The sequence below is a fragment of the Monodelphis domestica genome, chromosome 4, assembly GCF_027887165.1.
Source record: "Monodelphis domestica isolate mMonDom1 chromosome 4, mMonDom1.pri, whole genome shotgun sequence".
NCBI classification, from domain to species: domain Eukaryota; kingdom Metazoa; phylum Chordata; class Mammalia; order Didelphimorphia; family Didelphidae; genus Monodelphis; species Monodelphis domestica.
The window spans coordinates 57448944-57461554 of NC_077230.1; the positions used below are offsets into that span (position 1 = coordinate 57448944).

At 39.6% G+C, this 12611-nt stretch overlaps 1 protein-coding gene across 4 annotated transcripts in view; it reads left to right on the plus strand.

The window, feature by feature from the left end:
* TMEM45A (transmembrane protein 45A) overlaps positions 1–7194 on the plus strand; it is an 83026-nt gene extending 75832 nt beyond the window's left edge. For all 4 annotated transcript variants that reach the window (XM_056793392.1, XM_007493571.3, XM_056793391.1 and 1 more), the window contains one exon: positions 3020–7194. In XM_056793392.1, the coding sequence (XP_056649370.1) occupies positions 3020–3113 (94 nt within the window). In that variant the 3' untranslated portion in view covers positions 3114–7194. The remainder of the gene's footprint in view (positions 1–3019) is intronic.
* Positions 7195–12611: the final 5417 nt, after the last annotated feature.

Genomic DNA, 12611 nt, shown 5'->3' on the forward strand with positions numbered 1-12611 from the left:
TCTATTTTGTTGAATGCCCATACTTCCCCCTGGAAATATATAGTCAGTTTTGATGGATAGGTGATTCTTGGTTGATGGCCCAGTTCTCTTGCCTTGCTGAATATCATGTTCCAGGCCTTGTGGTCCTTTAGTGTGGAAACTGCCAGGTCTTGTGTGATCCTGATTGGTGTTCCTTTGTATCTGAATTATCTCTTTTTGGCTTCTTATAGAATTTTCTCCTTACCTTGAAAGCTCTGGAATTTGGCATTTACATTCCTGGGAGTTGTCTTTTGAAGATTTAGTGTAGAGGATGTTCTGTGAACTCTTTCAATGTCTATTTTGCCTCCTTGTTCAAGAACACCAGGGCAGTTTTCTTGGATGATTTCTTGTAATATGATGTCAAGATTTCTGTTTATTTCTGGCTTTTCAGGTAGACCAATGATTCTCAAATTGTCTCTCCTTCCTCTGTTTTCCTGATCTGTTACCTTGTCAGTGAGATATTTTATGTTTTCTTCTATTTTGTCAGTCTTTTGACTTTGCTTTATTAATTCTTGCTGTTTTGCCAGATCGTTGTTTTCCAGTTGCTCAATTCTGGTCCTTAAGGCCTGGTTTTCTGCTTCAATTTTTTTTTATTTTCTCCTATCATTTTTTGATTTTCTCTTTGAACCATTTCCCACTTCTCTTGCCAGAAGGCTTCCATCTTTTTGATAAGCTCCAATTTAAATTCTTCCAGGGCTTGTGGACAGTTTCCATTTTTTAAAAAGGTTTTGTCTGTTTTTGCGTTTCCTCCCATATTTCCTCTGTAGCCTGGGTTTTTCCTTTGTAAAAATTTTTGAGGGTCCCTGCCTTTTTTTTTTCTTGGAGAGTGTATATTGGTCCTGTGTGCAATTTGCCATCACGGTTGAGGTTTTCCCTTCCCTTTTTAGTCAGAAATCTGAGTGAGATGGGCAGGTTCTCTGTGTATGGAGTCAAGGAGCAAGGATTTTGCCTGCAGCAAGCTTTCAAATCTCCGTAGCCTCTGCTGTTCGCAGCAGTGGGGAAGCACCCACGGTCTGCATTACCCCTCCCACTGACGTTTCAGGTGTATCTGCTCTCAGGGGTAGATTGTTGGTGGTTTTAGTCCGCTCCCAAGGACCTAGAAGTGCCCCTTGCTCACTCGCTGATTCTGGCATGTGCTGGCTCTGACTCTGGCTCTGTAAGTGGGGTTGGGGAGTGTAGATTGGGTCACATTTGGCTGGGAGCTTTTTCACCCCCTTATACTGTGGAAATGCCCAAATCCCACGTACCTTCAATGTTGCACCCTACTGTAGAGTTGGTCCATTCTTATGAGAATTTTTTTTTTTGTCTTTTGAAGTAGTCTATATTGGTGTGTGCTGGGGAGAGGAAGCATCCTGAGTCTACACTGCTGCCATGCTTACCCGAAAGTCAGGTTTATTCTTTATTTAGTGGGAAATAGGGAGGCATTTGAGGGTTTTGATGAGAGGAGAGGCATAATCCAAGTGTTGTATTAGAATTATTTGGACAGCAGTATGAAGGATGGGTTGGAGAGAAGGTAGATGTAAGACTTCCTTCTTAAGAGGCTATCATAATGGTCCAGAGAATTTCTTTTCAGATGAGGGTCTTAAGGAATGTGTTTTTCTTGGTAGAGGAATAGAGAGGAGAGAGCTTGCTGAGGTAGTCTTCACACATGATGACTTTGAGGAGAAGGAAAAGCCAACAGTGACTCTGAAGTTTGGGCTTGGGCTGATGGGGGTTTCCTCTCTGGTGGAGTGAGGAGGAGAAGCAGACCCAAGAGGGAATGGGATGGATTCAGTTTTGGATATGTCGAATTGAGGCACTGTCAGGCACTATGTCTAGGTGGAGCTACCCTGCAAGCAGCCAGATGTCCTACAAATATCTGGGAATGAATGAATGAATGAATGAATGAATGAACACATGAAAAAGCATTTAAGCACTTATGCACCAAATGTCAAAGAAATATTAAAGCAAAAATAATCCTAATAGGGAAGAAACTAGATGTAGGGCAGAGGAGAGAGAGGTAGATTTTGGTCTAGAAAGTTATAGAGATGGTAAATGGGGCCATAAGAGAGAAGATATATGTATGTATGTGTGTGTGTGTATATATATATATTTTTTCCCAGGAGCAATGAGTTGGTTTTCATTTTTTTTAATCCCTTACCTTTTGCTTAGTATGTATTGGTTCCAAGGCAGGAGAGTGGTAAGGGCTAGGCAATGAGGGTTATGTGACTCACCCAGGGTCATACAGCTGGGAAGTATCTGAGGCCAGATTTGAACCCAGGACCTTCCATCTCTAGGCCTGTCTCAATCCACTGAGCCACACAGCTGCCCCCAAATGAGTTGGTTTTGATGATGATTTCAGAACTGGAAAATGGATAGTGCTCCATAAAAAGGATAGTGGTAAATATAAAGATGTGGAAGTCATTTATATCATAAAAATGATTGTAGTCATGGGAGTTGATGCTATTTCCCAGTGTAGAGAGACAAGGGGATTAATAACAGTCCAGTTTAAGGGGGAAAGTGAGGGGGAACAAAAATTAAGACAGAGAAGTAGGCAGTGAGCCATGTCTATGAAGGCCAAGGAGAAAGAGCTGACCCAAAGGAGGGGGTGGCAAAATGAAAATGATTGTTCCACTGTCTGCTGTTTTGGATTACTCTTTTAAATTGCAAAGTTAATATTTTATTTTTAAAACTATAATTCATTCTTTTTTTTCTTTTCTTTTCTTTTTTTTATTAAACCCTTACCTTCCGTCTTGGAGTCAATATTGTGGTTTGGCTCCAAGGCAGAAGAGTGGTAAGGGCTGGGCAATGGGGGTTAAGTGACTTGCCCAGGATCACACAGCTGGGAAGTGTCTGAGGCCAGATTTGAACCTAGGCCTCCTGTCTCTAGGCCTGACTCTCAATCCACTGAGCTACCCAGCTGCCCCTGTAATTCATTCTTAATTAATTCCTTTGATTTGATTCATAATGCTCCCAATTCAAACCTGTTTATGTCTAATGACAAATTATTCTTTCTCCTCAGGTTAATTGGATCAAAACTTAAGAAGACATTTCCTGCTGATATGAGATTGCTAAAAAACACTGAACGAGACCAAGAATCAGAAGAAGAAATATAATTTTGCTCAGTGCCCCTATTTTTCCAGTTAGACATCTTACCCTTAGGTTGATCTTCACTTGATGTCTGTAAACATAGTTTGTCTGTGTTTGTGTCATTATTCTTGTTCTCCTTTATGCGACTAGCCTCCACAGTAAAGGTCAGCCTCCAAGATAGTTTATCTTGTTCTTTTATGCCACTGGCTCTGTAAGGGTCAGTCAGCGTACTGTATTCTCTCACCTTGCTACAGAATTTCTATGTGTTTGCTTTTGAGAGTGGTTCACTTTGCACTTTAATCATAGAATCTGAGGGTTAAATGGCATTTACCTGACTATTTAGTCCATCTTCCTAATGTTTGATGTTGTTGCCCATGGAAAAAGATGTATATTATTTTGAGACGGGCTTTGATTATTTGAGCTAAACTTGCAACCATTTGTAACTTAATAAACATGGAATATAAAGGAAGCATGGTGGAGTGGATAGCACTCTGGTCTTGGAGCCAACAAGACCTGGTTTTGTGTCCCACCTTAGACATAAACTGCCTATGTGACCCCGAGCAAAGTCTCTTTAACCCCTCAGTGCCCTGGACACTTCTCTAAGCTTGTAACACGGAGAAAGTGCTGATGGGCCTTGGTAGAAGGAGCTTCCTTATCCAAGAGTACCTAAGAGCTTGCAGATCCAGGCATGATCTCCTCTCCTAAATGTAGCATTAATGTAGCCTCCGTGCTAACAAGGCAAAGTCGTTTGGAGCAGAGATGTTGCCTCTTTATTGCCAGCTATCCACTCTATCATCTGTTGGCCGTAGATTGAACCCAATGGAGATAACACGACATTCTCAAAAAATAGCACCATAGGTTGACGTGTGTTTAAATTTATTTGTGTATTAAAAAACAAAACATGGCCTCCATTTCTATGTCTTCTTGGAGTAGTATTTAAGTCAGTTCCATGAGGTGAGAGAAGGAAGCTGACTGAAGGAGGATAAACCCTTCTTGGTCACTCCAGTGCTAGAGCTGCTTTGTGTATAAATTTGCCGAGGCTCGGGGACACAAGTTCGAGACATTTTATTTGACTTCATTTTTCCATGCCCTTGATCTTCGAGGGATTGACCCACCATCATCCCAAGTGTCGCCATGAACTGGGGATGTTTTCCAAATCAGGTCTTCCCTCTGGTTCTGTGGACCGTGGACAAGAGGGAAAACAGGTAAAGTCTAAGAAGGCTATAAAGGTGTGGAAGTTAGGAAGGACTTTAACTTGAAGGGCTCTGCAGTGACCAAGGCTGGGGATGAGGGATTGAGTAATTGCTGCGGCAGTCCTTCATTGTGGAGAAAAGAAAGGAAGCTTATGGACAGTCTCAGGAGGAGGAAGACATTTCATAACTTCACATCTCAAATTCCAGACCTCCCAACAAGCCTGGAAGTCGGCCATCGTCACATATGTACCGCCTTGATGCTGGATGGAGAGGAGATGATTCAAGTCAGTGGATCAGATGCACTGTCAAACTCACAAAATATTTTTTAACTGAGGATTTAGAAAGAACAAACATAGGGCAGCTAGGTAGCTCAGTGGATTGAAAACCAGACCTAGAGTTGAGAGGTTTAGGGTTCAAATTTGACCTCAGATACTTGTTAGCAATGTGACCCATGTCAAGTCACTTGACTGCCATTACCTAGCCCTTAAACTCTTCTGCCTTGGAACCATTAATCAGTATCAATCCTGTTATAAGGGTTTTCTAACCCTTATTGATTATTGGTATTGGATGGTATTATCACTCTATTTTCCTGTGTTGATAGGTGGTTGTTTTGAATGTTGGAAAAGATGGCATCCCAAAATCTTAAAAATTCTGGCTCAGGCCAGCTTATAAGAACTACTTATTGGAAGTATTTAAAAATTTGGAAAAAGGGAAAGAAAAAGGAAACAAGTAAGAATATATTTATTCTAAATCTAAATCTTCTAACTGTACCTCATAGGGTTTGCAAGAATCTGCTTCTCCTTGATACCAATCAAGGCTAACTTAATCTTCCTATGATCTCTATTAACCCAATTTCTATCTATTCTAAAACTAAAAAAATTACAAATTTTAACAGTGGGAAAGAATTGATTTTTTTCCTGCTGATTAGATGGGCAAAACCAGCAAGCCAACATCTTCTAATCTTTGCTCCCTTTTGCCACCACTGGCAAAGCAGTGATATTTCACCCCAATCTTCTCCTTACTTGGATAACTCTCAAGTAGAAATTTTACCAGATGTTCTCCAATTTCTAACTTTTTGAGCCAGAACACTCTGGAACCTCCTTCCTTGAATCAGGATAGACCAATAGAGAGTGTATGAGAGTTCAATGGTTTCAACTGTCCCTTTCAAGAACGTCTGAGAGATTCTTTTTATTTCCCATGATCCTCTCTTGAAAATTCTATTTTAAAGAAATCCGCCTTTTCCCAAATTTCTATATTTATCTATTGCAACAATCCTATTTCCTAATTAACCATTAATTAACTCTTAATGAACAAATATTCTATTACAATCCTAAGACAGAAGGCAAGGATAAAAAAATAATAGATACAAACCTATATTTATGCACTAATCCTGAGAGTTGTTCCAAGATAATTGGTCCAAGGAACAACTTGAATATACACATAATAAAAAAATCATGTAGATACTCATCAGGGTATTTGGAAAATCAGGACACAGTAATCCTTTTCTTATTTTGTGTCATGTGACTTTATCAGCCAAGTTCCATGATTTTGACTTATTTGAATTCTATAAGTGTTTTCTGGTGTTGTCCAACTCTAGCCTCTGAAACAAACAGTAAATTCAAACCGTACTGTAGTAGTTTTGTGATTGTTGGTTAGATTTTTAAGAAAGAATATTTAATGAAATAACGTTGAATAAATAATACTGCCGGCTTGAGCTTAAATAATAGACATTATAGTAACATATTTTAGTAACATGTATTAAAACCCTTTCATCTTAGAATCAATACTGTTTATTGGTTCTAAGGCAAAAGAGTGGTAAGGGCTGGGCAATGGGGGTCAAGTGACTTGCCCAGGGTCACACAGCTAGGAAGTGTCTGAAGCCAAATTTGAACCCTGGACCTCCTGTCTCTGGGACTGGCTTTTAATCCACTGAGCCACCCAGCTGCCCCAACATATATATTTTTTGAGAGCAAAAGGTAAATAAGGCATCTCTGCTGGTCCTTAGATCACCCTAAGGTCTTGAAAGGACCTTCAATTATCTCTAAGAGTGGTCCAGTCCCCTCCTTTTATTGGCCATAATAATAACACTGAATTCTCTTAATTGTTTCATATAAGTTTTGTTTTGCCTTCCAATCACATATTAGCTTTTTGAAGGCAAGGACCATAGTCTCTTACATTTATATAGTTCTCTGCATGTTTTATACCTTGATGATTCCATTTTAATCTCTCAGCACCACTGGGTGATAGATAGGAGAAGTATCGGAGGCTCCAACCTTCTCAGTTGACCATACTTAAGGTCACATAGCTAGTAAGTGGAAGAGCTGGGCTATGGACTCAGGGCATCTGATTTCAGATCTACTGTTCTTTCAGCATCGTGGAGTGGGAAAAGTGCCCAAAGCTCCTTTGTGCCCCTAGATGCTTACTGATGATTTATGAAGCCATACTGTGCCATACCTCACTCCATTACAGCAAATGAATGAGTTACAGACTCTCCTCACCTTGGGGCCTCCAGGGACTCAGGAGTTCAGAGGAATTCCAGCCCAAACTTGGAGAAAGGCTTTGGAGAATCCTAGGCAGCAACAGCTGAAGAAAAGAGAGGTCCCTCCTGAGGAGGAAACTACTAGCAGCGGCATAGTAGAGATGACCACAAAGGAAGAGCCAGGATTTGTCCCCGGAAGGCTTTGTAGCTTTGAGCACCCAAGTGACGCTGGTGATTCCATATTTCCCGATTAAGCATGTTCCCTATTTATATCCATTCATGTGTATTCCCTGCACATGTTCCTGTCTTATGGCCTCTCCACTGGTGGTGCAGTACCCTGTGGCAGAGTGTACATCTGTGTGCACAGGAGGTGAGGGAACCATCCTTTGTTTCTTATTTTGTAATGCTGTTTGATTAAACTTCCTTTGATTTGAATTCATGGGTCCTCTGGTTGGCCAGGTAAAAACAGATGCTAAAAAAAAATCCTAAAAAACCAAAACAAAGCAAAAAAAAAAATAACAGACTTTGGTGAGGGTGAGTGAGCTACACTTTTGAGGGCATGCTCTTTCCTCGTGTCCTCAACCTACAATGTGTGTACATGGTTGGCAGGGAGAAGGACATGCCACATAACTATCAATCCATATCCATTCATATCATTTTAACTTGCTATAGACATCTATAGAATGGGGTCCATTTGGATGAGATATTTCCAAACAGCTTCAGGCACTGATTCGCATGGGGTTGTAGGAAGTCAGCACCATGGGCCAATGATGCTTTTGATGGGCTGTTGGCGGCTCTGGTGGGAACAAACAAAATTGGTGCCTGTCGAAAATGAAAAACTGAAGAACCAAAGGGAGAAAGAAGAAATCCCCAAATCGAATGAATCTTTACTGATTCAGGTCTTCTGGTAAGATTGACCATGTTTAAAGGGAAAAAAAAGCTTTGTAAAAAATGAAGTTCTATATGAATAATAACTATCATATGAGTTAATATAGTAAAGTACTTTACAACCTTAAAAGGCTTTGTAAGTGTTTTATTATTGTTATTGTTATCTGGGAAAGAAAGCCTTCAGTAAGTGGGAAGCTGAAATTCTGCTTAGACACAGGCTAAATACATGTTTTATTCATAGTCAAAAGACTAAAGGTTTTAATTTACAAGAAATCAATCAGCAGCTAGAAAAAGGCCTATTTCACTGAAAAGATCAAAGCATTCTGGGCCTTGAAGAGTAGGGATGTATGGGGGGGGGGGGGAGGAATGTGATAGAAAAACAAAAGGTTTCAATAAAAATAAGATAATGTGAACAAAATAAAATCAAAGCCCTGTCCTGCCCGGAGCTCCTTTGACTCTCCTCCTGCCATACTTCAGAACTGAGTGTCTTCCCCCCATTCTCTACTTCCTTCCTATATTATACCTCTCCATGGACTCCTTGTCCTCCACTTGATCCCTTGAAGTGGGTAGTCCACAAAGTTCTGTCCTTGGCTCTCAACATTGGCTTTATCCTTTAATACACTGACTTCAACCATCTTCCTTAGCTTGAGGAGAGAAGACATTGGGTGAGGAAGATGGCAAAAATGAAATATGGTTAAAAGTTTGTATATGGAGGTAGACCTAGACTCATTCTCCTTGACCTTGATAGGCCCAGATTTAAAAAAATTGAGGCACACTATAAATACTTTTAAAAATTGGAGTTGTTTATTAAAATCAGGGATTTTAATTGAGACATAATTTAATTAAAACACCATTAAGATAAATATAAATGATAACCTTGAAGAGATGAAATTCAACTTAATTGTGAAGTGGGAAGAAAAACTGCAAAGAACAAGAAGTAATAGAAAAGGAAGTGGAGAAAAAGATTATAGACATATTCCTAGGAATTTAAGAAAATTGGACCAATAAAGGATTATGCTATGAGGCGATATCAGGGTCAGGAGAAGTTATTTTTTATGATGAGAAGACTTGGCATGATGGTATTTTGCATTTTTCTGCACACTCATGACATTTTCTGAGAGGCAGCATCAAGTCAAATCAACTGGAATTTATTAAATATCCATAATGGGCCATGCACTGTGCTAAGGATTCAGGATACAAAGAGAGGCAAAAAATAGTCCCTCCTCTTAAGAAGCTCACATTCTAATGGGGCAGATACTATGTAGACATATTTACAAATAAGATATATATATAAAGGATAAACTAGGGATATTGTCAGAGGGAAGGCATTAAGATGAAGGATTAAAATTGAGTGATACAGTAGAAAATAGACTTTGGAGTCAGGAAGACCCAGACTCAAGTTGGGCCTTTACTAAGTGTCTCTCCTTTCAATGAATGTCCCAGGCAACACTCCAAGACTATTAGTTACAGAGAAGGTACTCATCTTTGTTAGGGGGAATTCTTCTCCAGGAACTTCTCATAACAGTGAAATTATAGGACGTCCCCCCCTTTTAAAAAAAGTTTATTATTTTTTAGGGTTACATCTGAGATCCAAGCTCTTTCTTTTTCTCCTTTCCTCCCAACCCTGTGCTGTCGACAGTCAGCATTTGACATATATGTACATATATGTGAAACTACACAATTCTATGCAGTTCCATATATCAGTTTTTTCTCTAGGAATGGATAAAATCTTCCTTCACAGAGCCTTTGAAGTTGATTGAAATAGTCATATAACTTAGAATGATCTTAGCACAGGAATGGTTTAAAAAAAAGGAAAAAAAGGGGTATTTCATACTTTACATTAATAGATACTAATTGTGAGTAGAAGTAAGGTCTCACTTGCCTCTGCATAAAACCAAGAGATGGAATCTTAGTTCTGCCCTTTGTCTCTGAATTATGTTCCCATGCCAGGATAAGTCATCATGCTTTCAATTCAATTTTAAAATCATGCGCCTTCAAAAATTTACTCCAATGCATTTGTGATCTCATTGACTTGGATGTTTGCTCCAGTGATACATATCCAATCCCATTCTTGCCTACCATCTTGTGCAATTCTTCTCTATGTCCTCCCACATGTCTGCCACATGCTAGGGACATGCTTTATTTTCTCCTGATATCACTAGTGTATCACTGATACACTTAAACAATCCCTCTCTCATCCATTGCCCTTGTCAGGTGATCGTTCCTTTCTGGTACACATTTCTTTGATAACATTCTTCGCTCCTGTTCCTCAAGTTCTGCGTCTGTTATGTGTTGCAGCCTGCTCCCACTCACCATGCACTTCTCCACTCTAGTTGATGATGGTCATTTTCTTTATTCTTTAAAAAATTTTTTATTTATTTAGAATATTTTTCTTATAATTATATGATTTCTGTTTTTTCTCCTCTTCCCTCCCCACTTCCAGAGATGACAAGCAATTCCAATATACATGTGTCATTGTTCAAAACCTGTTTCTATATTATTAATATTTGCAATAGAATGATCATTTAAAGTCAACATCCTCAATCATATACTCATAGAACTATGTGGTTGATCATATATTTTTCTTCTACATTTCTGCTCCCACAGTTCTTTCTCTGGATGTGGATAGTGTTCTTTCTCATAAATTCCTCTGGATTTTCCTAGATCGTTGCATTGCTGCTAGTAGAGAAGACCATTATATTAGATTGTACCACAGTGTATCAGTCTCTGTGTACAATGTTTTCCTGGTTCTGCTACTCTCATTCTGCATCATTTCCTGGAGGTTGTTCCAGTTTCCATGGAATTCCTCTACTTTATTATTCCTTTGAACACAGTCTTATTACATCACCAACATATACCACAATTTGTTCAGCCATTCCCCAATTGAAGGGCATCCCCTCATTTTCCAATTTTTTGCCACCACAAAGAGCGCTGCTATGAATATTCTTGTACAAGTCTTTTTCCTTATTATCTCTTTGGGGTACAGACCCAGCAGTGCTATGGCTGGATCAAAGGGTAGACAGTCTTTTGTCGCCCTTTGGGCATAGTTCCAAATTGCCCTCCAGAATGTTGGATCAATTCACAACTCCACCAGCAATGCATTAATGTCCCCACTTTGCCACATCCCCTCCAGCATTCATTACTTTTCATAGCTGTCATGTTAGCCAATCTGCTAGGTGTGAGGTGATACCTCAGAGTTGTTTTGATTTGCATTTCTCTGATTATCAGAGATTTAGGACACTTTTCCATGTGTTTATTAATGGTTTTGATTTCTTTGACTGAAAATTGCCTGTTCATGTCCCTTGTCCATTTATCAATTGGAGAATGGCTTGATTTTTTGTATAATTGGTTTAGCTCTTTGTAAATTTAGGTAATTAGACCTTTGTCAGAGGTTATGATGGTCATTTTTAACACAATTTATGCTTCACTTGATGTTTCTGCTCAGTGTCTTTGAACAATGTTATTGATGCTCCTCAAGATGGCAGGTTGGGCAGGAGCAGAATAATTTGGCTCTCTCATCACTACTATAGAAAAGATTAAAGCAAAGATCTCTAGGCTAGGCAATGATCAAGAAATCCAAGGAGAAACTTCAGTAGGTGTATTTTCTCAGCTGAAATCTGCACAGAGACAGCCAGAAATCTGCAGGCCCCAGGGAAGGGGTCTAGATAGAATAGTCCCACTAGGAGTAGAACTCATGGAAGCCTTTGAGCTCAGGCAATAGGGACAAGCCTGGCCTAAAGCTACGTACAAGGAGCAAGAGATTGGGACTTCAGAATAGGGTTTGGCCAAGAAAGCCTGGAGCCTGAAAGTAGGTTGCTCTGATTCTCAGCTGGGGCTCAGAAGCCTCCAGGACCCTGACAAGGAGGGTACCCTGGGGAAAAAAAAACAAAACAAAACACTACAGTGTTTCCCTAGTGTAAGCTGCATGGAATAAACCATTTGTGCACTTCCCTGACCCAGGTTGTTTCAGTTACACCAGCCCTCTGCAGGCTGCCCTGTACTTTACAGGCATATACAGGGATAGCCTGGGTATGCCATCTGTATTTCTTGTTCCAATGTATTTTCAGAGCATATGGTAATTTCCAAGTCTGTCACTTGTTGGATGTTATTAAACACAAGAGTAATTTCAGTTTCCATCAGTTGGAGAGAACTGTCCTAAATCAAAGTTCTTTTTTTTCTTGGCCTTTTATCCTTTTTCTGAATCTGACTTGTAGCCTAATTATTTGGGGGGGGGGCTGTAATCCCGATTGTAAGAGTCATAAGATATGTTAAAGGGATCTTCTTAATCTCTCCCTCTGTCTCCTTAAGACTCTAGAGAGCAAGATTTCTAAGTAGATCAGAACTGACAGGAGTCAGTGAGCCAGAGCTGAAGATTTTACATTACTAGGGAGAAAAGGATTGAGGAGAGGAAATAGCTGGCCCTCTGACAGGAAGTTAGGGGGGACAGTTGGTCAATGAAGAGATAAAGGAAGCAGCCTGACAGTTGAAGGTCTTTTGCCTCTGGGATCTCTAGAGAGCAGAAGGTCTGTCTCTGAGGCAAGGATCTGCTGTCAGTTGGCTACTGACAGTTGGGCTGCTATAGAAAACTAATTGAAGGAGTGAGTGAGTGGTGGCTGTCTATTATTTTAGGGAGTTAGGTCGTTAGTAAATCATTTATGGATAGTGTAGGTTAGATAGGCCTGATGTTCCAGGCAGAAGAACCTATCCTGAGAAGACAGTTAGAGATAGTTTTAGGAAATTTTAGGTAGTATTAGGAATTTTAGGCATTTTTATAGGGTCTAAGATCAATCATCTCCTTTTTTTCTATCTTTCTATCTGTACTTCTTTCTTAAACAAAATTTCTGTTAAACTGTTCTCACTTTGTCGACCTCCTTAGTCTAATCTTTACAGATCATAGATGTCATAGAATCATTAAATCTAAATTAAATCTAAATTAAATGATTTAAGAGTTGAAAGAGACTCTA